The sequence below is a fragment of the Coregonus lavaretus genome (assembly GCF_964263955.1).
Source record: "Coregonus lavaretus genome assembly, chromosome: 28".
NCBI classification, from domain to species: Eukaryota; Metazoa; Chordata; class Actinopteri; order Salmoniformes; family Salmonidae; genus Coregonus; species Coregonus lavaretus.
In genome coordinates, this window is record NC_140015.1 from 18,896,169 (window position 1) to 18,919,507 (window position 23,339).

At 43.8% G+C, this 23,339-nt stretch overlaps 2 protein-coding genes across 2 annotated transcripts in view; one reads left to right on the forward strand and one right to left on the reverse strand.

Annotated features, from left to right (window-relative positions):
- The window catches only part of fam234b (family with sequence similarity 234 member B), a 10,517-nt gene extending 3,715 nt beyond the window's left edge, over positions 1-6,802 (reverse strand). Inside the window, exons 1-9 of the mRNA XM_084145534.1 lie at positions 6,708-6,802; positions 5,088-5,636; positions 4,559-4,681; positions 1,767-2,018; positions 1,492-1,607; positions 1,144-1,303; positions 901-1,042; positions 606-806; positions 74-155 (exon numbers count right to left, since the gene is read on the reverse strand). Of these exons, the coding sequence (XP_084001660.1) occupies positions 74-155; positions 606-806; positions 901-1,042; positions 1,144-1,303; positions 1,492-1,607; positions 1,767-2,018; positions 4,559-4,681; positions 5,088-5,636; positions 6,708-6,744 (1,662 nt within the window). The 5' untranslated portion in view covers positions 6,745-6,802. The remainder of the gene's footprint in view (positions 1-73; positions 156-605; positions 807-900; positions 1,043-1,143; positions 1,304-1,491; positions 1,608-1,766; positions 2,019-4,558; positions 4,682-5,087; positions 5,637-6,707) is intronic.
- A 10,228-nt stretch (positions 6,803-17,030) lies between these two features.
- On the forward strand, positions 17,031-23,339 carry LOC311103998 (polymerase delta-interacting protein 3-like). The gene is made up of 10 exons (XM_084145641.1): positions 17,031-17,121; positions 17,909-18,012; positions 18,471-18,892; positions 19,244-19,303; positions 19,465-19,539; positions 19,743-19,970; positions 21,545-21,622; positions 21,766-21,895; positions 22,030-22,096; positions 22,309-23,339. The coding sequence occupies exons 1-10, from the start codon at positions 17,054-17,056 to the stop codon at positions 22,520-22,522; spliced, it is 1,446 nt and encodes a 481-aa protein (XP_084001767.1). The 5' UTR covers positions 17,031-17,053; the 3' UTR covers positions 22,523-23,339.

Consider the following 23,339-nt stretch of genomic DNA (forward strand, 5'->3'; position numbering starts at 1 on the left):
CTTTGTAAATATGTATCACTGTCTGAGAAGTATAATAGCTCTAGTTGTAAGTGATGGTAGAAGGAGATTATACTTTTCTCATTGTAGGGGCCCCAGACTTCTGTATGAGGAGATCTGGGATTCCATCATCGTTGAATTGGCCTGGTGCTGGACGACTGAGACAGTGATAAATTATTCAGGTTATTTTAGCTCTATAACTTTATAGGGCAGTGGTTTACATTCCTCTCCTCTGGGATCCCCAGTTGTTCCATATATGTGAACTATTCTAGAGCTAGCATAGCTGATTCAACGTGTCAACTAATTACCAAGCCCTTGATTAGGTAAAGTAGTTGAGCTAGTTCAGGGCTACAATTAAATTGTGAAACTTCTGGGGGTCCCCGAGGAGAGGTTTGAAAACCACTGTTATAGGGTATTACTTTACTTTATAGTTTTATATATTGATATTGATTACTGTATTGTTGGGAAAAGAGCTGGCAAGAAAGGCATTGCACTGTACTTGTGCACATGACAATAAAACCTGAAGCTATCACTTTTATGCTTTAGTCATATACACCCTAATTATAAACTTCTCCATATATCATGGTGACCATAACCATATTTCCTACCTGTGTATGGCTGAGGAGGTAAGAGTCCACTTGGTGTGTGCGTCCTTCTCTCGCAGCACAGACAGCTTGCTGGAGAGCTTGCCACACACCAGCACCCAGTCACTGCGGCTGGAGTTGAGGTTGGAGATGGAGTCCAGGCTGTTGTGGTTGTTACACAAGCCAGCCACTAGGGGGACCAAGAACTCCACCTGTTCAGTTCCACTGGACAGAGAAAGTCAAAGACAAATGGGTGCTGTTAGTCCTTCAAACAGGCACTCTTTTGTAATTGTGTAACCGAGCACTTTCTCAGCCTTACCTGGAGATGTGTATGAGGGAGGAGGAGTTGGTTTTCCTAAGCTTCTCCCAGCCGGGGTCCTTCAGTCTTAAGCCAGGGGATATGGGTGTTTTCCCAGTAGCCTGAGTGTAAATATCTCCCAGGGATACAGCCTCTACAGTGCCTGAGTTAGTATAGCAGATACATTATCAGACATTTAGTCATTTCAAACGGGAAACATATTTTTTCAAAGTCACTGTGCTTGATATAAAATGAATCCCTTACCTAGTCCAAACAGAATGTAGTATGCCCCCAGCTGTGTCTCATGAAACAGGGGACCAATCAGCTTGCCAGAGACATTAAAGGTCGTGAGGTTAAAGGTCACGGGATGTCCAAGCAGAGCGCCAGTCAGCCCAGACAGCAGGAGCAGTGAGAGGTCAGACACCTGAAAATAAGTTAGAGACAGTTTGATGAGAGCATTCTAGACTGACTGGAAAATTAGTGTTGTTAACACAGTGACTCTGAAGATTTGGGAGTATGGTCTATATTGTAATAATAATATGATTTATATAGTAACAATTGTCTTATTACAGCCATAAATATGTATAGGTGCCAAGCCAGAGATTGTCATACCTGGTCAGCAGGTAAAGTGGCAATCAGCAAGTCAGGAACAGTGTCGCCTTGGAGATCTGGCAGGGAGACTGCCTGGGACTGGATCTCTCCTGGGGCTACCGACCACAGCTTCTTCCCTGAGGAGGAAAATACAATAGGTTACTCCTTACTGAACATAAATCTATTAACTACAACACATTATTAATAAATCTACACATCTACTGCTAAAATGTTCATGCTTGTAGCTGTGAAACTGAACCATTAAAAGTCAGGATTTTCTGTGGTTGTTGTCTGACCTGTGGTGCTGTTGACAGCGGTGAGGTGTGCAGACTTGATGAGCAGACACACGGGGCCGCTAGCCCTGTCTCTCTGGCCAGATAGGGAAATAGCGCTGTTGGGGAAGGCTCTGAGGGCAGCGCCCCCTGCTGGCAGTGGTGATGGGTGGGCTTCGTACTGCAGCCCACACTGGATGGACTCCACAGGTTCCCTGAGGACCCTCCTCCATAGCACCTCACCACTGAAAGCAGATAGGGCCACCACACTGTACTCTGGTAGAGACAGAGGGGGAGATAGACAAGGGGTATAGGTGGGTGGGGTTCATTGTGTGTGGCAAATTGTGTGTTCTCAGCAGTTTACTGGGGCTAGCAGGATTAGATATGGAGATTAATATACAGGAATGTCATTTCTCTTTGCTTATTTGAGCTGTTCTTGCCATAATATGGACTTGGTCTTTTACCAAATACGGCTATCTTCTGTATACCCCCCCCTACCTTGTCACAACACAACTGATTGGCTCAAACGCATTAAGAAGGAAAGAAATTCCACAAATTAATTTTTTAAGAAGGCACACCTGTTAATTGAAATGCATTCCAGGTGACTACCTTATGAAGCTGGTTGAGAGAATGCCAAGAGTGTGCAAAGCTGTCATCAAGGCAAAGGGTGGCTACTTTGAAGAATCTCAAATATATTTTGATTTGTTTAACACTTTTTTGGTTACTACATGATTCCATATGTGTTATTTCATAGTTTTTATGTCTTCACTATTATTCTACAATGTAGAAAATATTAAAAATAAAGAAAAACTATGAAATGAGTACAGTGAGGGAAAAAAGTATTTGATCCCCTGCTGATTTTGTATGTTTGCCCACTGACAAAGACATGATCAGTCTATAATTTGAATGGTAGGTTTATTTGAACAAAAAATCCAGAAAAACACATGTCAAAAATTGATTTGCATTTTAATGAGGGAAATAAGTATTTGACCCCTCTGCAAAACATGACTTAGTACTTGGTGGCAAAACCCCTGTTGGCAATCACAGAGGTCAGACGTTTCTTGTAGTTGGCCACCAGGTTTGCACACATCTCAGGAGGGATTTTGTCCCACTCCTCTTTGCAGATCTTCTCCAAGTCATTAAGGTTTCGAGGCTGATGTTTGGCAACTCGAACCTTCAGCTCCCTCCACAGATTTTCTATGGGATTAAGGTCTGGAGACTGGCTAGGCCACTCCAGGACCTTAATGTGCTTCTTCTTGAGCCACTCCTTTGTTGCCTTGGCTGTGTGTTTTGGGTCATTGTCATGCTGGAATACCCATCCACGACCCATTTTCAATGCCCTGGCTGAGGGAAGGAGGTTCTCACCCAAGATTTGACGGTACATGGCCCCGTCCATCGTCCCTTTGATGCGGTGAGGTTGTCCTGTCCCCTTAGCAGAAAAACACCCTCAAAGCATAATGTTTCCACCTCCATGTTTGACGGTGGGGATGGTGTTCTTGGGGTCATAGGCAGCATTCCTCCTCCTCCAAACACGGCGAGTTGAGTTGATGCCAAAGAGCTAGATTTTGGTCTCATCTGACCACAACACTTTCACCCAGTTCTCCTCTGAATCATTCAGATGTTCATTGGCAAACTTCAGACGGCCCTGTATATGTGCTTTCTTGAGCAGGGGGATCTTGCGGGCGCTGCAGGATTTCAGTCCTTCACGGCGTAGTGTGTTACCAATTGTATTCTTGGTGACTATGGTCCCAGCTGCCTTGAGATCATTGACAAGATCCTCCCGTGTAGTTCTGGGCTGATTCCTCACCGTTCTCATGATCATTGCAACTCCACGAGGTGAGATCTTGCATGGAGCCCCAGGCCGAGGGAGACTGACAGTTATTTTGTGTTTCTTCCATTTGCGAATAATCGCACCAACTGTTGTCACCTTCTCACCAAGCTGCTTGGCGATGTTCTTGTAGCCCATTCCAGCCTTGTGTAGGTCTACAATCTTGTCCCTGACATCCTTGGAGAGCTCTTTGATCTTGGCCATGGTGGAGAGTTTGGAATCTGATTGCTTCTGTGGACAGGTGTCTTTTATACAGGTAACAAGCTGAGATTAGGAGCACTCCCTTTAAGAGTGTGCTCCTAATCTCAGCTCGTTACCTGTATAAAAGACACCTGGGAGCCAGAAATCTTTCTGATTGAGAGGGGGTCAAATACTTATTTCCCTAATTAAAATGCAAATCAATTTATAACATTTTTGACATGCGTTTTTCTGGATTTTTTTGTTGTTATTCTGTCTCTCGCTGGTAGAGCACGGCGCTTGAAACGCCAAGGTAGTGGGTTCGATCCCCGGGACCACCCATACACAAAAATGTATGCACGCATGACTGTAAGTCGCTTTGGATAAAAGCGTCTGCTAAATGGCATATTATTATTATTATTATTATTATTATTATTCAAATAAACATACCATTAAAATTATAGACTGATCATTTCTTTGTCAGGGGGCAAACGTACAAAATCAACACCATCAAATCACCTATGCTTAGTCTAATACATGGACAACTAAAATATACCAAAAACAATTTAGTCCAATCAATTAAATATGATGTGGCTGTCCATGGTTCTGATTTCAAATCAAATCCAATTTTATTTGTCACATGCGCCGAATACAACAGGTGTAGTAGACTTTACAGTGAACTGCTTACTTAACCAACAATGCAGTTTTAAGAAAAAGAAGTTTAAAAAAAGAAGTAATAGAAAAATAACAAATAATTAAAGAGCAACAATAAAATAACAGTAGTGAGGCTGTTTGCTGTTTCCATAGATACCTCTGTTGTTCCCCACAGAACTGGAGAGATGGGTATTGTTGCTCTTTTGAGTGACTCCTATTAGCACATCCTCAACTGAGTCATTGTCGACATCCCACAGTGCAAGAGGAGGTGGGGTAACACCTAAAGAAAAAGAAAAACACTGTTACAGACAGCAACGGTTTGTAACTACTATTTACTAAACTATACATGCGGTTGCTTTGCTAACATGCTATTATAATTATCACGGTAATGTGTAATCATAGTAATCCAGACTGTGTAATATCCACCCCCTGACAAAAAGTCAGCTATATCTGAGTTCTGTGTTCTCAACTGCTTTCTCATACAGTTGACTTTATGGTAATGTTGACTGTGTGCTTATCTTAATCTAAAGCACTAGTCTACTCAGTCTGACCAGTCTGACCTAACCTGTAGTTTTCTCTTTCTCTGGTGTGAGAGAGAGGTGTATTGGTATCAGCAACCAGCAACATGCGGGTAAACTGTAGTCTGTTTTCATGTGTATTGTTTATACATTAGACTCCTCACTCACCTCCCACATGATCACCCAGCTCTTTCTCCCACTGCAGCCGTTTGTCCAGTTCCCCCTGCTGACAAGGCACCAAAAAGGCACACAGCAGCACCACCAGCATAGCACAGACCAGAGGCACCAGGAAAAACGCTGCCCGGATGGCTCCCCTCACCTTAGCCTTCTTCCCGTCTGGGTCAGCACTGGCACTGACACCCAATCCAGGGCCACCAGAGGCCCCAAGCCCCCCTTCCTCCTCTACTCCCCCATCCCTGTTTGTCTCCCTCTGGCTCCAGTACTGCATGCCCTTCTCCTCTCTCTCCTGCCTCTTTTTTCCCGGGAGCCGTTCTCTCCACTCATCGTCGTCCTCCTCTTCCTCCTCTCCCTCCTCTTCATCCCCTACGAGCCTCCCTGTTCTGCTCCCTCTCAGCTCTGATGTACCTGCGCCCATGCAGTTGCCCCTCCCCAGGCCATTGCGGGGATAGTTGAGGACCAGGTCGTCCTCCTCGCTCTCGTCCTCACTGTCGGCCTGAGTGAGGGGGTCATACTCTCCAAGCTCCGAGCCCTTCTTCCCTGTGAGGGACACACACACAAAGATACACACGGTTAACCTTTTACTGCAGTGGGCTAAATCAGGGTCACACAGAGTGTTTCTTGGTAGTCTTAAACAAATATAAATTGAAACAAAAGTATACACCTCACACACATGGTTATGGGCTTATAAAAAAGAAGACACCTGTACCATGTCAGATATAGAGTTGAAATGTATTCAATTTTGAGTTTGCATCTCAATATTACACTTTATATACATCACAGAAGACTGAAATATAACAAAACCATATGACATAGAAACACCGGATTTTCGGCATAAAAAATAAAAACATGTTTATTAATTATGACATTCTGAAAAATATTAATAACATTCCACCGTTGAGGCCACTAGAGCTCGATTTGGTTATTTGACTGCAGGAAAGGGGTCTACGGATCTGTTTGGGAAACAAGGCCCAGGTGAAAACTAGAATGATCTGATAGAGTATGCGGTGCCTGATAGAACGATAGGCAGCCCAAAAGGACAGGGAAGTTACTCAAATATTGTTTATTTTAACGCCATATTAATTCTGTCCTACCCTGGTCCCATCTGTTTATTTTTGCCGACTCTATTGCTCATTGTTTGGCATGATAATGATTGACAAGTTAAATGAATAACCCCCATTACATGGCCTTACTTGTAGTTATTTGTTGAACACGAGATTTAAGCAAGTAGCTAAATCCGTTTTAACATTATTATGACAGTGAGCACTACCATACAGTAAAGTAGCTAGCTAGTGCGCCACATAGGATTGTGAATGATGCAATGATGCTTTTCTATTAAAGCTTGAAAATAAAATAAATATCAAACATTGAAAATAAGTGTCGTATTTCACCTCTCAATTCTGGACTTTCATTAAACAAATAAAACCGTTGTTTTGTGTTATTGCAATCGATATTAGCTGGCTGGCTGTTCTAGGTAGCTCATGTGAGCTAACAGAATGACACCAAAACAACATTGAGACAAGACACGACTGGTACAAAGACTACACAACATCCATTTCACCTAATCAACCCTTATATCTATTTCCCAAACAATTGCAACGCGTCTCTTACCAGGCAATTTGAGAGCACGGGACAAAGCTGCAGCCATTGCAAATTGTAACGGCGCTGTGCTGCCGAATTTCTCCTCTCATCCGACCGAGGCGCCAAATAAGTGCTTTGTGTGTGCTGTGTGTGTGCCACACTGTGGGACGTTTCGGGACTGTAGCGAGTGCATTCTGGGATAGTGTCAAGGGAAGCCAGTTTGGATATCACATAGAAATATGTCATTGATAGAAACAACTTGAATTGTTGCATCTCATTGTGTTGTTGTCATCCGGTGGCTAGCTAGCTAAAATGGGCCCTTTCCTAAATTAGCCATGGATGGAGATAGGGATTTGGACTTGTGGTTTTACTTAATTCGCCGTACTGGCCAATGATTATAACGGCGATTCTGATTCAATCATAAAATACATTGTGCCGCTGGACTGAGAGGATGGAAGTTCAATATGTAGGTTGTAGCTAGATGTAGCAGGCTAATGTTAACTAGCTAACGTTGCCCATGAAAGGAAGTTAGGCTAGCGAGCAAGCGTTTTAGCCAGGTAGCCTAGGGCAACAAAAAATACAGGTGTGAAATGTATGACAGTCATAGACCGTTTCGTCAAAATGAAAGAGAGGAGGGTGGAATTGGCGTTTCTCTACAAGTAGGAATGAATGCACAAACACACACACAAATCAGAACCATGGACAGCCACATCATATTTCACTTACATTGATTGGACTAAATTGTTTTTGGTATATTTTAGTTGTCCATGTATAGGTGATTTAATGGTGTTGAAATGTTGAAGTTGAAATGGTGCTGAAATAGTGGAGGCAGCTCCTGTTTTCATTGTGACTTGTGTTTTTAAATCAATAGTTGTTTAGTAGTTGAAAATGTCGGAAACATTAACTTTCTTCACCATGCTGTAGGTCATGTACAGTGAGGGAAAAAAGTATTTGATCCCCTGCTGATTTTGTACGTTTGCCCACTGACAAAGAAATGATCAGTCTATAATTTTAATGGTAGGTTTAATTGAACAATGAGAGACTTGTGGTCCTCTGTAGCTCAGCTGGTAGAGCACGGCGCTTGTAACGCCAAGGTAGTGGGTTCGATCCCCGGGACCACCCATACACAAAAATGTATGCACTCATGACTGTAAGTCGCTTTGGATAAAAGCGTCTGCTAAATGTCATATTAATTAATTAATTTTAGAATAACAACAAAAAAATCCAGAAAAACGCATGTCAAAAATTTTATAAATTGATTTGCATTTTATTGAGGGAAATAAGTATTTGACCCCTCTGCAAAACATGACTTAGTACTTGGTGGCAAAACCCTTGTTGGCAATCACAGAGGTCAGACGTTTCTTGTAGTTGGCCACCAGGTTTGCACACATCTCAGGAGGGATTTTGTCCCACTCCTCTTTGCAGATCTTCTCCAAGTCATTAAGGTTTTGAGGCTGATGTTTGGCAACTCGAACCTTCGGCTTCCTCCACAGATTTTCTATGGGATTAAGGTCTGGAGACTGGCTAGGCCACTCCAGGACCTTAATGTGCTTCTTCTTGAACCACTCCTTTGTTGCCTTGGCCGTGTGTTTTGGGTCATTGTCATGCTGGAATACCCATCTACGACCCATTTTAATAATAATAATAATAATATGCCATTTAGCAGACGCTTTTATCCAAAGCGACTTACAGTCATGTGTGCATACATTTATTTTTTTCTGTATGGGTGGTCCCGGGGATCGAACCCACTACCTTGGCGTTACAAGCGCCGTGCTCTACCAGCTGAGCTACAGAGGACCACAAATTTTTTTTTCAATGCCCTGGCTGAGGGAAGGAGGTTCTCACCCAAGATTTGACGGTACATGGCCCCGTCCATCGTCCCTTTGATGCGGTGAAGTTGTCCTGTCCCCTTAGCAGAAAAACACCCCCAAAGCATAATGTTTCCACCTCCATGTTTGACGGTGGGGATGGTGTTCTTGGGGTCATAGGCAGCATTCCTCCTCCTCCAAACACGGCGAGTTGAGTTGATGCCAAAGAGCTCGATTTTGGTCTCATCTGACCACAACACTTTCACACAGTTCTCCTCTGAATCATTCAGATGTTCATTGGCAAACTTCAGACGGGCATGTATATGTGCTTTCTTGAGCAGGGGGACCTTGCGGGTGCTGCAGGATTTCAGTCCTTCACGGCATAGTGTGTTACCAATTGTTTTCTTGGTGACTATGGTCCCAGCTGCCTTGAGATCATTGACAAGATCCTCCCGTGTAGTTCTGGGCTGATTCCTCACCGTTCTCATGATCATTGCAACTCCACGAGGTGAGATCTTGCATGGAGCCCCAGGCCGAGGGAGATTGACAGTTCTTTTGTGTTTCTTCCATTTGCGAATAATCGCACCAACTGTTGTCACCTTCTCACCAAGCTGCTTGGCGATGTTCTTGTAGCCCATTCCAGCCTTGTGTAGGTCTACAATCTTGTCCCTGACATCCTTGGAGAGCTCTTTGGTCTTGGCCATGGTGGAGAGTTTGGAATCTGATTGATTGATTGCTTCTGTGGACAGGTGTCTTTTATACAGGTAACAAGCTGAGATTAGGAGCACTCCCTTTAAGAGTGTGCTCCTAATCTCAGCTCGTCACCTGTATAAAAGACACCTGGGAGCCAGAAATCTTTCTGATTGAGAGGGGGTCAAATACTTATTTCCCTCATTAAAATGCAAATCAATTTATAACATTTTTGATATGCGTTTTTCTGGATTTTTTTGTTGTTATTCTGTCTCTCACTGTTCAAATAAACCTACCATTAAAATTATACACTGATCATTTATTTGTCAGTGGGTTGTTTGTTACATGCAATATGCTTTGTGGACTTTACCGGACAGAGGTTGCTCTCCGGTTTTTGTGATGAAACAAAGGTGTGGTTGAATTTATTCTGCCACTGTGTCTTCTTATTGTCTCGGCCTTAGGCATATATCACGGTCGCAAGGCATATTAACTAACAGGTTATAGAACAAACAACGCAATTATCACAACTATATATGCAAAAGTATGTGGACACCCCTTCAAATTAGTGGATTCGACTATTTCAGCCACACCCGTTGCTGACAGGTGTTTAAAATCGAGCACACAGCCATGCAATCTCCATAGACAAACATTGGCAGTAGAATGGCCTTCCTGAAGAGCTCAGTGAATTTCAACGTGGCACCGTCATAGGATGCCACCTTTCCAACAAGTCAGTTCGTCAAATTTCTGCCCTGCTAGAGCTGCTACGGTCAACTGTAAGTGCTGTTATTGTGAAGTGGAAACGGCTCAGCAGCGAAGTGGGAGGCCACACAAGCTCACAGAGCGGGACTGCCGAGTGGTGAAGCGCATAGTGTGTAAAAATCGTCTGTCCTCTGTTGCAACACTCACTGGAGTGATGAATCACACTTCACCATCTGGCAGTCCGACTGACAAATCTGGGTTTGGCGGATGCCAGGAGAACGCTACCTGCCCTAATGCATAGTGCCAACTGTAAAGTTTGGAGGAGGAGGAATAATGGTCTGGGGCTGTTTTTCATGGTTTGGGATAGGCCCCTTAGTTCCAGTGAAGGGAAATCTTAACGCTACAGCATACAATGACATTCTAGACGATTCTGTGCTTCCAACTTTGTGGTAGCAGTTTTGTGACAGCCCTTTCCTGTTTCAGCATGACTATGCCCCTGTGCACAAAGCGAGGTCCATACAGATGGTTTGTTGAGATTGGTGTGGAAGAACTTGACTGGCCTGCACAGAGCCCTGTCCACATACTTTTGGTCATGTGTTGTAGTTTTTTCTGGCTTGGCTTCCTCAGTGATTTTACCCATGCACCACTACTGCTCTTTAGCGGTTATTACCACCAGAGATGGTTAGAATCTATACCGCCTCTGGTTATTACCCCTCCAAGAAATGACTGAGAAACATAATTTACAGTTTTACTGACTTTTATGGTGCATTAATGGAACCTTGTTTCATTACGGACTGGAAAGGAGGCTACAAAATACAATTTTGAGGTTGAAATGATATTTTACCACATGAGAGACCTTTCACATTGATTCATCTGATTTTGCATGTGTCCAGCTCTGCATGGGAAGGTGTTTTACCACTTGGCTGTGGTAGGTCAGGTAGTGACAGTAGGATGGATAAGGGAGGCATGCATAGAGAAAAGACAGATATGGGACACAGATACAAGGCATCATACTTAGTCATGCTCACACAGGGTCAGGAAGGAAATTACATGACAAATAATGATCAGTTAAAAATAATATACTATATCATGCCCTTAACACCAACATACACACACACACACACTGATTCACGCTGCTCTGTATGCTTCTATAACTTTATAGTGACATTTTGGTTTTACAGTGTTCCTACCTTTATGTATAACCTACCATTTTTTGTATATATATATATACACACAATACTGCCACCTCGTGGCACAAAGTTAAATGCACTCGGGTTTTGGTGGAATTCCGGAAACAATTTATGGTCAATAGCTAGGTTTCCATCCGCGACAGATTTTCATGTGAATATTTTAAAATCCGCATAAAGAAAATATGTGCATTTTCCCACCAGTGGTGTTTCCACAAAACGGACTTGTTGTTGATAAAAGATATGTGCGTGATGACGTAGTGCACACAAAATGTACTTTTTCGCTTACATTTTCATGTACCGAATAAAAATCTAAAGTTCAATGTGTTTCCATCGCATTTTCAACTCTAGGGATAGCTTTGTCACATAAACAAATGCGCCTACTACTCTGGTCTGGCACCTGCGCTCTAGCCAGCAGCTGGCATATAAAGTGCGGTAGGCTAGTCTACATAATGGGATTATTATGGATAAGAGAGAGAATATTTATATTTGTCAAAAGGGCAGTTAAGCATCGATCATCAAGTCACCAGAATCAGACCCTCGTTATTTATTGGAAAGGAGCATCAAGATCACCACCCTGTGAAGTTCATCATAAATTATTTAATCTGTAGCCTAATAAACTGCATGGTTTCCCGAGTCAGTGGGAGGAGCACCCACCATATTGTCTTCCTGTGACTCCAAGTTTAGTTTGATATGCTGGTTATTAGATCAATATTTGCGCATAAAGGCGTTTCCACCGCCATTTCTCGCATAATTAATTTTACCAACAAAAAAAAGATCCCACCATGTAGAACGAACAAATTACCTGTCTGCATTTATAAAATTGTACCGAAACTTCCTGTTTCCATCACAGCTGTCAGATTTTTTTAAATTTTTTTTATAGGGTATGACTTTACTCATATAAACTGTGGATGGAAACATGGTTAGTAGCTAGGTTTCCATCCAATTGGCAACAGATTTTCATGCTAATATTCTAAAATCAGCATAAAGAAAATATGCGCATTTTCCAACCAGTGGTGTGTTTCCACCAACCTGGCTTGTTGCAGATGAAAATCAGTGCGTGATGACGTAGGGCACACAACATTAACTTTTTCGCTTAAGTTTTCATGTACCAAATAAAAATTTAAAGTTCAATGTGTTTCCATCCCATTTTCAGCTCTACGGATAATTTTGTCACAAAAACTGTTTCGTTAAATAGCAAATGTGCCTACTCTGTCTTTACTCGCATAAAAACTGCGGATGGAAACGTGGTTAGAGAAATAGAAGGCAGAGATGTTCTTTATGTTGATACAGGTTTTGGAGAAGGTACAGTAAGTACTATTATAGATGCCTAACGTTCTGTTTTTTATGTAATAGTACGTTACAACCATGGACAATATAATTCCATTCTGGTTCTGTGTAACCTTGTGTCGGTATCCCGAAAGTGGTTTATATTTTACACGAGAGATCGGGGCAGACCCATGTCCCGCAAGGCATCTCACAAAGTAGGTGAGTCACCTAAGCAGGCGGACCTGTGCCCGTTCAAAAATTTATCTCGCAAATCTAGGCGAGGACACGGGCGTCACCCCGCGTCGTTATTTTCCTTACTCATCAGTTTAAGGCATAACCAATCGATGGCCGAGGGCACTACTTAGTTCTGTATGCATACTATTACACTCATGGTGGTTACCATTGGTGGTCACGTCAAAAAGTATAAACCTATAGTTACATTTTATTTTCTGAGCGCATTATGTGATACATAATAAGACGTTTTCATTCCTCCATTTGCTGAGGTAAAACATAGCTTTTCTACGATATATTCTACTTATTTACACTGGTTTCTAGAGATTGTGAACGCAAAGGTTCATGGGAAAGATAAAACGTTTCATTTCCCCTCCGCATTTTTTTTTACTTCGTGAAGAGCAATCGATACCAGAGGTCTCTAAGGCTGTGCAATGGATTTATATTTGTTTATGTTTCATGTTAAAATGATCATGTTTTGTTAATTGATAATGATCAATGACATTGATGTGATCATTGACACAATGTGGTCCTCTGTAGCTCAGCTGGTAGAGCACGGCGCTTGTAACGCCAAGGTAGTGGGTTCGATCCCCGGGACCACCCATACACAAAAAAAAATGTATGCACGCATGACTGTAAGTCGCTTTGGATAAAAGCGTCTGCTAAATGGCATATTATATATTATATTATTTAACCTAATAGGCCTTTAAAACCATACAAAATATGAATTTCTCTTAAGATCTTGCTAAACAAATGTAAGAGTAAAATAGATCTGTATTGGTATTTGAATGATCTGTTTAGTGTGATATCACAATATTGGTGGTTTGTTGTGACCAAGTGTTGGCGCTAAACGGTGTGTTATTGTTATTGGATGCTAGTCTGCTAGTTGGCTATGGAGTCATAGTTGGCTAGCTGAACAAAGTGGGTTGAGTCTACTCCTTTAAACATTGAACCGCTGTGGTTCACAACAATTCTGATTTCCAAAGGCGGAAGTTGGGAGAGTTTTTTCTTCGGGTGGTTCAGTGAAACAATTTTAGTTTCCGAGCTAGAAGTTTTGGTGAGGGAGGCCCTGCTCTCTCCACTCCCAGATGCTTAGCCCATTTCATTCCGATCTCCTCTGCATTTTTGTAGCCATTTGCTACAGCCTGTCAACTATGCCTCTGCCTATCCCTGTTCTCTCCTCTCTGCACAGGCTACACAAACGCACCACACCGCGTGGCTGCTGCCTCTCCAATCTGGTGGTCCCTGCACGCACCACCCACGTGGAGTTCCAGGTCGCAGGCAGCCTCTGGAACTGCCGTTCTGCTGCCAACAAAGCTGACTTCATCCCAGCCTATGCCAACCTCCAGTCCCTCGACTTCCTGGCGCTGACGGAAACATGGATCACCACTGAAAACACCGCTACTCCTACTGCTCTCTCCTCGTCTGACCATGTGTTCTCGCATACCCCGAGAGCATCTGGTCAGAGGGGTGGTGGTACAGGAATCCTCATCTCTCCCAAGTGGACATTCTCAATTTTTCCCCTAACCCATCTGTCTATCTCCTCATTTTAATTCCATGCTGTCACAGTCACTAGCCCATTTAAGCTTAATATCCTTGTCATCTATCGCCCTCCAGGTTCCCTTGGAGAGTTCATCAATGAGCTTGACGCCTTGATAAGTTCCTTCCCTGAGGATGGCTCACCCCTCACAGTTTTGGGGGATTTCAACCTCCCTATGTCCACATTTGACTCATTTCTCTCTGCCTCCTTCTTTCCACTCCTCTCCTCTTTTGACCTCACCCTCTCACCGTCCCCCCCTACTCACAAGGCAGGCAATACGCTTGACCTCATCTTCACTAGATGCTGCTCCTCTACTAATCTCACTGCAACTCCCCTCCAAGTCTCCGACCACTACTTTGTTTCCTTTTCTCTCTCACTCTCCTCCCACACTACTCACTCTGCCCCTACACAGATGGTAATGCGCCGCCGCAACCTTCGCTCTCTCTCTCCCACTACTCTCTCCTCTTCCATCCTATCATCTCTTCCCTCTGCTCAATCCTTCTCCCTCCAATCTCCTGATTCTGCCTCCTCAACCCTCCTCTCCTCCCTTTCTGCATCCTTTGACTCTCTGTGTCCCCTATCCTCCCGGCCGGCTCGGTCCTCCCCTCCAGCTCCGTGGCTTGATGACTCATTGCGAGCTCACAGAACAGAGCTCCGGGCAGCGGAGCGGAAATGGAAGAAAACTAAATTCCCTGCCGACCTGGCATCTTTTCACTCCCTCCTCTCTACATTTTCTTCATCTGTTTCTGCTGCTAAGGCCACCTTCTACCACTCTAAATTCCAAGCATCTGCCTCTAACCCTAGGAAGCTCTTTGCCACATTTTCCTCCCTCCTGAATCCTCCCCCCCCCCCCCCCCCCCTCCTCTCTCTCTGTGGATGACTTCGTCAACCACTTTGAAAAGAAGGTTGACGACATCCGATCCTTGTTTGTTAAGTCTAATGACACTGCTGGTCCTGCTCACACTGCCCTACCCTATGCTTTGACTTCTTTCTCCCCTCTCTCTCCAGATAAGATCCTGCGACTTGTGACTGCAGGCCGCCCAACAACCTGCCCGCTTGACCCCATCCCCTCCTCCCTTCTCCAGACCATCTCCGGTGACCTTCTCCCCTACCTCACCTCGCTGATCAACTCATCCTTGACCGCTGGCCATGTCCCTTCCGTCTTCAAGAGAGCGAGAGTTACTCCCCTTCTCAAAAAACCAACACTCGACCCCACTGATGTCAACAACTACAGACCAGTATCCCTTCTTTCTTTTCTTTCCAAAACTATTGAGCGTGCCGTCTTTAGCCAACTCTCTTGCTATCTCTCTCAGAGTGACCTTCTTGATCCAAACCAATCAGGTTTCAGGACTGGTCATTCAACTGAGACTGCTCTTCTCTGTGTCACAGAGACTCTCCGCACTGCTAAAGCTAACTCTCTCTCCTCTGCTCTTGTCCTTCTAGATCTGTCTGCTGCCTTTGATACTGTGAACCATCAGATCCTCCTCTCCACCCTCTCCGAAATGGGCATCTCCGGCGCGGCTCACTCCTGGATTGCGTCCTACCTGACCGGTCGCTCCTACCAAGTGGCGTGGCGGGAAGCTGTCTCCGCACCACGTGCTCTCACCACTGGTGTCCCCCAGGGATCGGTTTTGGGCCCTCTCCTTTTCTCCCTATACACCAAGTCACTTGGCTCTGTCATATCCTCACATGGCCTTTCCTATCATTGCTACGCTGACGATACACAACTAATCTTCTCCTTTCCCCCTTCTGATCACCAGGTGGCGAATCGCATCTCTGCATGTCTGGCAGACATATCAGTATGGATGACGGATCACCACCTCAAGCTGAACCCTGGCAAGACGGAGCTGCTCTTCCTCCCGGGGAAGGACTGCCCGTTCCATGATCTCGCCATCACGGTAGACAACTCCGCTGTGTCCTCCTCCCAGAGTGCGAAGAGCCTAGGCGTGACCCTGGACAACACCCTGTCGTTCTCCGCCAACATCAAGGCGGTGACCCGCTCCTGCAGGTTCATGCTCTACAACATTCGGAGAGTGCGACCCTGCCTTACACAGGAAGCGGCGCAGGTCCTGGTCCAGGCACTTGTCATCTCCCGTCTGGACTACTGCAACTCGCTGTTGGCTGGGCTCCCTGCCTGTGCCATTAAACCCCTACAACTCATCCAGAATGCCGCAGCCCGTCTGGTGTTCAACCTTCCCAAGTTCTCTCACGTCACCCCCCTCCTCCGCACACTCCACTGGCTTCCAATTGAAGCTCGCATCCGCTACAAGACCATGGTGCTTGCCTTTGGAGCAGTGAGGGGAACGGCACCCCTGTACCTTCAGGCTCTGATCAGTCCCTACACCCAAACGAGGACATTGCGTTCATCCACCTCTGGCCTGCTGGCTCCCCTTCCTCTGCGGAAGCACAGCTCCCGCTCAGCCCAGTCAAAACTGTTCGCTGCTCTGGCACCCCAATGGTGGAACAAGCTCCCTCACGACGCCAGGACAGCGGAGTCACTCACCACCTTCCGGAGACATTTGAAACCCCACCTCTTGAAGGAATACCTGGGATAGGCTAAAGTATTCCTTCTAACCCCCCCCCCCCCCCAAATTGTAAAGTGGTTATCCCACTGGCTATAGGGTGAACGCACCAATTTGTGAGTCGCTCTGGCTAAGAGCGTCTGCTAAATGACGTTAATGTGCCCTTGAGCAAGGCACTTAACCCTAATTGCTCCTGTAAGTCGCTCTGGTTAAGAGCGTCTGCTAAATGACTAAAATGTAAATGTAAATGTATTTCAAACAATATAGATATATTTAAATTGTATACGTAATTCTATCATGGTGTCAACAATGTAGTTTGGCAAGAAGCTCTCGAATAAATAATGTATTGAGTTCGCCCTTTTTGATCCAACTTGCCTTCCATAGTCTCTTCTCATTTTTCTCCGTCACTCACGCGCTTGAGTCAACGAAGATGGAAGACATTTCTTTGGACGAAGTGATACGTCGACGTGGTTTCAACAACAAAGAAACAGTTAAAATGTATTAATTTAGCAATTTATGATCGTTATGCCTTGAGTTGTATCATTCAACGTAATGAAGAAATTCATTTTCCAGAAAGCCTATTTCAAGTCCTCAGCCGTCCTGTTCAGACAAGGCCCGCTTGTACTCACGGTTGGATTACAATCATGTAGCTACTATATATCGCTACACTGCAATCACTGATTTTCCTTGATATGAATGAGCCAAATACGCGCAGCTGGTTATTTATCAGCCCTCCGTTTTGCTAGTTAGCTAACTACGTAAGATAAAAAAGATTTATTAGCATTTGATAACGGTAGCTATCGACCAATCAATAACCGAATAAGGTAAACAGTTCGCTGGAATGTAGGTAGTTAGCTAGCTAACTGATGTTAGCTAATTATAAACTAACAATGGTTACAAACGCGAAAACGTATAGCTAGCTAGTTAGTATAACCATAGATCAGGTACAGAGCGCGAGGCGGTCTTGTAGATATACTCTAGTATACCCTCTACCCAGAGCCATATGTAGTGAACTGGTTGTAGCCTAGTCCTCCATTATCTAATATTCAAATTTTGGGAAACACTCAAGGAGCGCATATCAGAACAGCTAACGTTATAGTATTTGATTTTGTATATCGCTTTGAGTATACCTAGAGAGCCATACTGAATGTAGGACAAAATCAAATACTATAGCTGGTCTTATATGCGCTCTATGTGTGTTTTGCTAAATGTGGATATTAGATAATGGAGGATTAAGTTACAACTAGTTGACTACCAATGTCGACCTCTTCCTCTTGTCTTTCAGGCCTATGTTCGGCAGGGGTGCAGGAGGGGTCGGGAGGACCTTTGATGCCCGACAGAAAATTGGGATGACTGATGTCAGACAGAGACTTGGTGGAGGAGGAACCGGTAACCAAAAAACAGATTTTCAGTAGTATTAAATATTCAAGGGAGTGACATTGTTGCAACTGAAACAATTATTTAATTCTGAACAGCTTTTGGAGCAATGGTCAAGGTAATAGGTCAAATAATACATGCCCCAGCCTTTGCCAGAGTTGAAGCAGGTATTTTGTGTGAGAACCTGCCTGTAGCACGATTGAGAAGTAGAGTGATGTATTCAATTTCACAGATTGATTTTGTGTCAAGTGGACATGAAAAATGCTTATTGAGACTTCGAGCTCTATGTGTATGCCATATTTGGATGTCTCTCTTACCTAAGCCCCATTACAAAATAATATTCTGTTTCAAACTACATGTTTTACAGTTGGACTACACTACGTTCTGTTAAGCATTCTTACAAGTCAGATCAGACATTGGAATTGTTTCTTGCCTTCTGCTCACTCTTGTCCTACTCTCTCTTCCTCCAGTTTTTCAACTGAAGGATGCCAGAGAGAAACTTGTCCAGAAAGATGCCCGCTTCCGAATTCGTGGCGGAGGAGGAGCAGGTGGGGTCCAGGATGCCCGACAGATGATCAACTCACGGAAAGGAGGACAGAATACATTTAATGTTACCCCACAGAGCTTACAGCAGATACCAGCAGCACAGCTACAGACACACGTGCAGCAGCAGATACAGATACACACTACCAACGACATTGCCAGTGCAAATGCCAGGCAGTTTACCCCCAACCTACAAGGAATGAACATTAGAGCTGGGGTTACGCCACAGCTAGGGGGTGCACCTAAGAGGATGATGGATGCTCGTGATAGGCTGAGCCTCAAGAGGAGCATTGGAGCTCCACCAAGCCAAGGAATGGTGGCACCCATGAAGATCACCAAAACCATCCAGGTAAGGGATCAGGCTGACAGTTGGCGCCAAAGTGATAGTAACCACAGGTCCAGGATCTGCTCTAATATTATCCAGGCCTAGCTACTAGACAAAATTGACCCACTTGTCACTCAGGATGGGCATGGATAAGAGAAAATGCAAATTCTTACATTGTTTATAGTGGTAGAGCATAGCCTCACTCCAAACATAGTTGCAAGCTAAAGTTAATGGGAAATTAGTTTAAAATTCAACTAGGCTTATTTGGTTCTACAGTTCCTGTATGCTATTTATTGATTGGTAGCATGCTTTTAGAGTCAAATGTATTTATTCACCTTCTTTTGAATAATGATTTTATGTAACTTTTTTTAACAGCAAAGGCCGGTAGGGATGTCAAGTGGGATCCGTATGAACATGCCAAGCAGGGGTTTCCAGGTAAGGAACATTTTTGGAGAAGATAGGAATCAGAATGTAGATGCCAGAATTGATTCAAATTGTCTTATACTTTAGTATCTCAACTGAATTTGGTTGTTTTCTGCTGGTCATGCCCCACTGCAATGCATATATAAGTGAGTAATGTACCATATCTCCCTCAGTCTTTCTCAGGTGATGATGATATCCCTAGCAAACAGATGAAGACCACTACTGGCAACCATATGCTGCAGTCACGGGTGGGAAGACTATGCTAGACTTTCTTAACTTTTCTCTCTTTCTGTTGCTTTTCCCTAAATTATCTGTATCTGTAATTCTTTATTATTCAATGTAAATCGAATATCCCTTTAATACCACCACACTGGCTGTATTGGTGTCTCACTCTCAACACTTTCCAGTCATTCACTGAAAAGTTTCAATGCTCTCTCTCTTTCTCCAACAGCCTGGCACCCTGGGCTCCCCTTTCTCCATGTCAGCACCCATCACTAAAGTAGTGAAAAATGATGCGTACACCGCTCCCCGTCCCCCAGTGCCTGTGGCACCCACAAGGCCCAGCCCTAGTGTGGGGGCCTCCCGCTCCTCTGCTTCCGCCTTACAACCCATTTCCAGGACCCTTCAGCAGGCAGGGCCCACAGCGGAGCCCAGCTCCCAGCCTCTTCCACCCCCACAGGTCAGTCTCCATATGTCCAGTATGAAAAATGTATGCACTCACTAACTGTAAGTCGCTCTGGATAAGAGCGTCTGCTAAATGACTAAAATGTAAAAATGTCCCTTCACCCAGCTACTGCATTACATAAGGTCATCTCTATAGAAAGCGTTGGTAGGGATGCTAGCAGATACCCAGATATTTCCAGTCATTGTGCTAATGCTAGTTATAATTGGCTCGCAAGACTACCTCTAACTTCTTTCATACTGGACACAGAGATATAAAAATGGTATCCACAAGTTCATCTGAGTCTGAGGAAGTAGATAAAGGGCCTCATTGTCAAAATCCCGAAGTATCCCTTTAACTGGTTAACAAGCAGTTAAATTAGTTCTGAACAGTAAAATTATGTAACCGACAGAAAATGCTTTGCATTTGTAAAAGGAACTGACATTTTTCATATGAAGGAAGCGTCCAGGTTTGAAAAAGATTTAAGTATATGTTTTCAACATGTAGACTTCCACCAGCTCAGATTGCAAGGTGGTGGGTGAATAGAGAGGACGTGCACTTTCTTTTTTAACCATGCCAGATCAGCTACTCTGGTTATAAAGCAGTGCAATTTGCTTAATATTAGGAGTTAAGAAATACAAATAGTAGTAATAGAAAGCTGGGATTCTCCTCTTTTGAATAGGCACACATCAACATGCGATTGCATTTAGAATTGTTGCGCAATGACTGGGCTTATAAGAACATATGTCTCACTCTAAGCAGGCAGCAACCAGCTGTTTGAGGAGCTGCGAGTACTCAATGCTCGACAGGTGATATTCTCCTTGAACTAGGATCTGTATGCGGTGCGCGTTTGATAAATAAGATACATGACGAACTAACGAAAACACAGCAATTTAATTCCACTAAGTTATGCAAATTAACCTATAGACTGATATGCATGACCGGTCAAAAATATTGATGGCGGCTAACCGACTAACGGTTAACAGTTAAAGGTCAATTGCAGCCGTTTTTATCTCAATATCAAATAATTTCTGGTTAACGATTAAGCATCTACTGTGATTATTTTTTACAATTTTAATCGAAAACAAACACATTTATTCTTAGCAAAGAGCAATTTCTCAAGCAAGAATTTTTGCTAAGACTATCTGGGAGTGCTCTAAGTGAGGAGGGGAAAACCAAAAACTAGCTGTTATTGGCAGAGAGGTTTGGAACTCTTTGTCTATTGACTAATTTACCGCATAGTGATGTCACCAGGCAGGCCAAAACTCCATCCCACCTCAACAGGCTGAAATTTCAGGTGGTCTTTTCAAACGGCTCCTACACTAAAGGGGCATTATAATTTTCACAGTATTATTCCAACTTCATAGTTTGGAAATGTATATAAACCACAGGAAAATCATGTATTTGACTGCGCTGGGCCTTTAACATCCCTAGTTGGCAGCATAGCAAGCGTCGGGGTCAGTAATAAACCTACTTCTCTCTCTAGTTGACGATAGGTTAAAGTTCAAACTTACCATTGACATGTTGAGGCTTGTGTTGGTGTGTACTGTATATGTATTTGATTGTAAAATGTTTTGGTGAACCCCTTCCAGCCTACCTTCAGTCCTCTGGAGGGGACTAAGATAACAGTGAATAATCTGCACCCCCGTGTCACTGAAGAGGACATAGTAGTAAGTGCCTCACTCTGCTCAGTTCTCAGCTGTTTTAGATTCTCTCTGTGGCTGTGTGTAAATTGCAGACCTGCTTATGATGCAGCCATGACTCATTCAGCACATTAATTGACCCTTTTCTGTGTTTTTGTGACCGTCCACAGGAGCTGTTCTGTGTGTGCGGTGCCTTGAAGCGAGCAAGGCTGGTGAAGGTGGGGGTTGCTGAAGTGGTGTTTGTGAGGAAGGAGGACGCTGTGAGCGCCTACAGGAAATACAACAATCGCTGTCTGGACGGTAAGGGCCTGCAGCAAGGGCTAAATACCGTTTTTTGGGCACCAGCCTCTGGTAATGATGCAGTTGATGATGACTAGTTCTCTGAAAAGGCATTGGTTTTACTTTCTTAAATCTTTATTCATTATCTTCCCAAGGCCAGCCCATGAAGTGCAATCTTCACATGCAGGGGAATGTCATCACTTCAGACCAGCCCATTCTTTTGTAAGTCTCTCTCTCTGTCTCTGGTATATTCATATTTCTCACTGGCCCCTTAGTTTCGTTGCATGCAAATCAAACTTTCCAGTATTAAATTGTAGTCCATGATGTGCATGTTTTCTTTTCTTCCTTTCCAATTGCAAATTGCAATGCCGGTTGTCTTTCAGCATCACATAAAACCTTACGTTGATCTCCTTCTCTTTTTTTCTCTCTCACAGGAGGCTCAGTGACACTCCAGGCAGTGGCAGTGGAAGGAAAGAGGGTCTGCCCCTCTCTTTGTCTCGCCCCGGGGGTCGTCCGGCCTCCTCTCAGCCCACACCTGAGGTGGATCCCCAGACCATCCTCAAGGCCCTGTTCAAATCTACTGTCCAGAACCCCTCTACCACAGAGTCTCCCGGTTCACAGTGCACAGCCTTCCGCATCAAGATATAACTTTATAGTACATCCACACACATACGTGTCACATAATACATCCACCCTCCTGTTTGACAGAGACATCTACTGAAATGCTCAAATAACATGATACTGTATTTGTATACATTTGACAGATCATTGGCAGGTTGTAACATAAAAGGTTAACACACTGATGCCGTCATCCAGATTTTTAGGAAAGAAAAACAAAATTCGTAGCTGTGTCATACTACATAGATGCATGTGTCTCAGAACGGAGCAATGTATGGCAGTCTGATTTGTTCATTTATTGTTTTAATCAAATTTGGTAGAGGGGATAAACTGGACAGTTGTGGATATTTTTTGTATCACATGGTTCACTTTTACAACTGTTCAAATAGTTCACATTGAACGCCATCCCTCTTGGAATCATGAGATGTTTTGTGCTGGTTGGAGTCCAGCACAAAACAAACCGATGGTCTCACTATGATCTGATGCACGAACCCATGAGGAGTCTTGTACTGTGACCCACAGGCAACAGTGGTTCTTGTACTGGACATAATACAAGTTTGATTTCAGCATAATGACTTGGACACATGCTCGTATTCCATTGTGGTATTTGGTTTGCCGTTCTTCTCCTTTTTGTGGCGTTCAGGTTGTTCGGTGCTTACCTATGGCTGTTATTTGACTGTTTATTGGTTTTTTGAGCAGCTTAGATAAGTCATGCTAATTTACTCAATTTATGTTCAACTGTCTATGAATTACTCTTTCTACAGCTGCCTCTTATGTCAGTCATAAAGATATGGTAGTGAGGTCAGATCTCTGTACAAGTGAATTTCTGCCAATAAATATGTTGCTT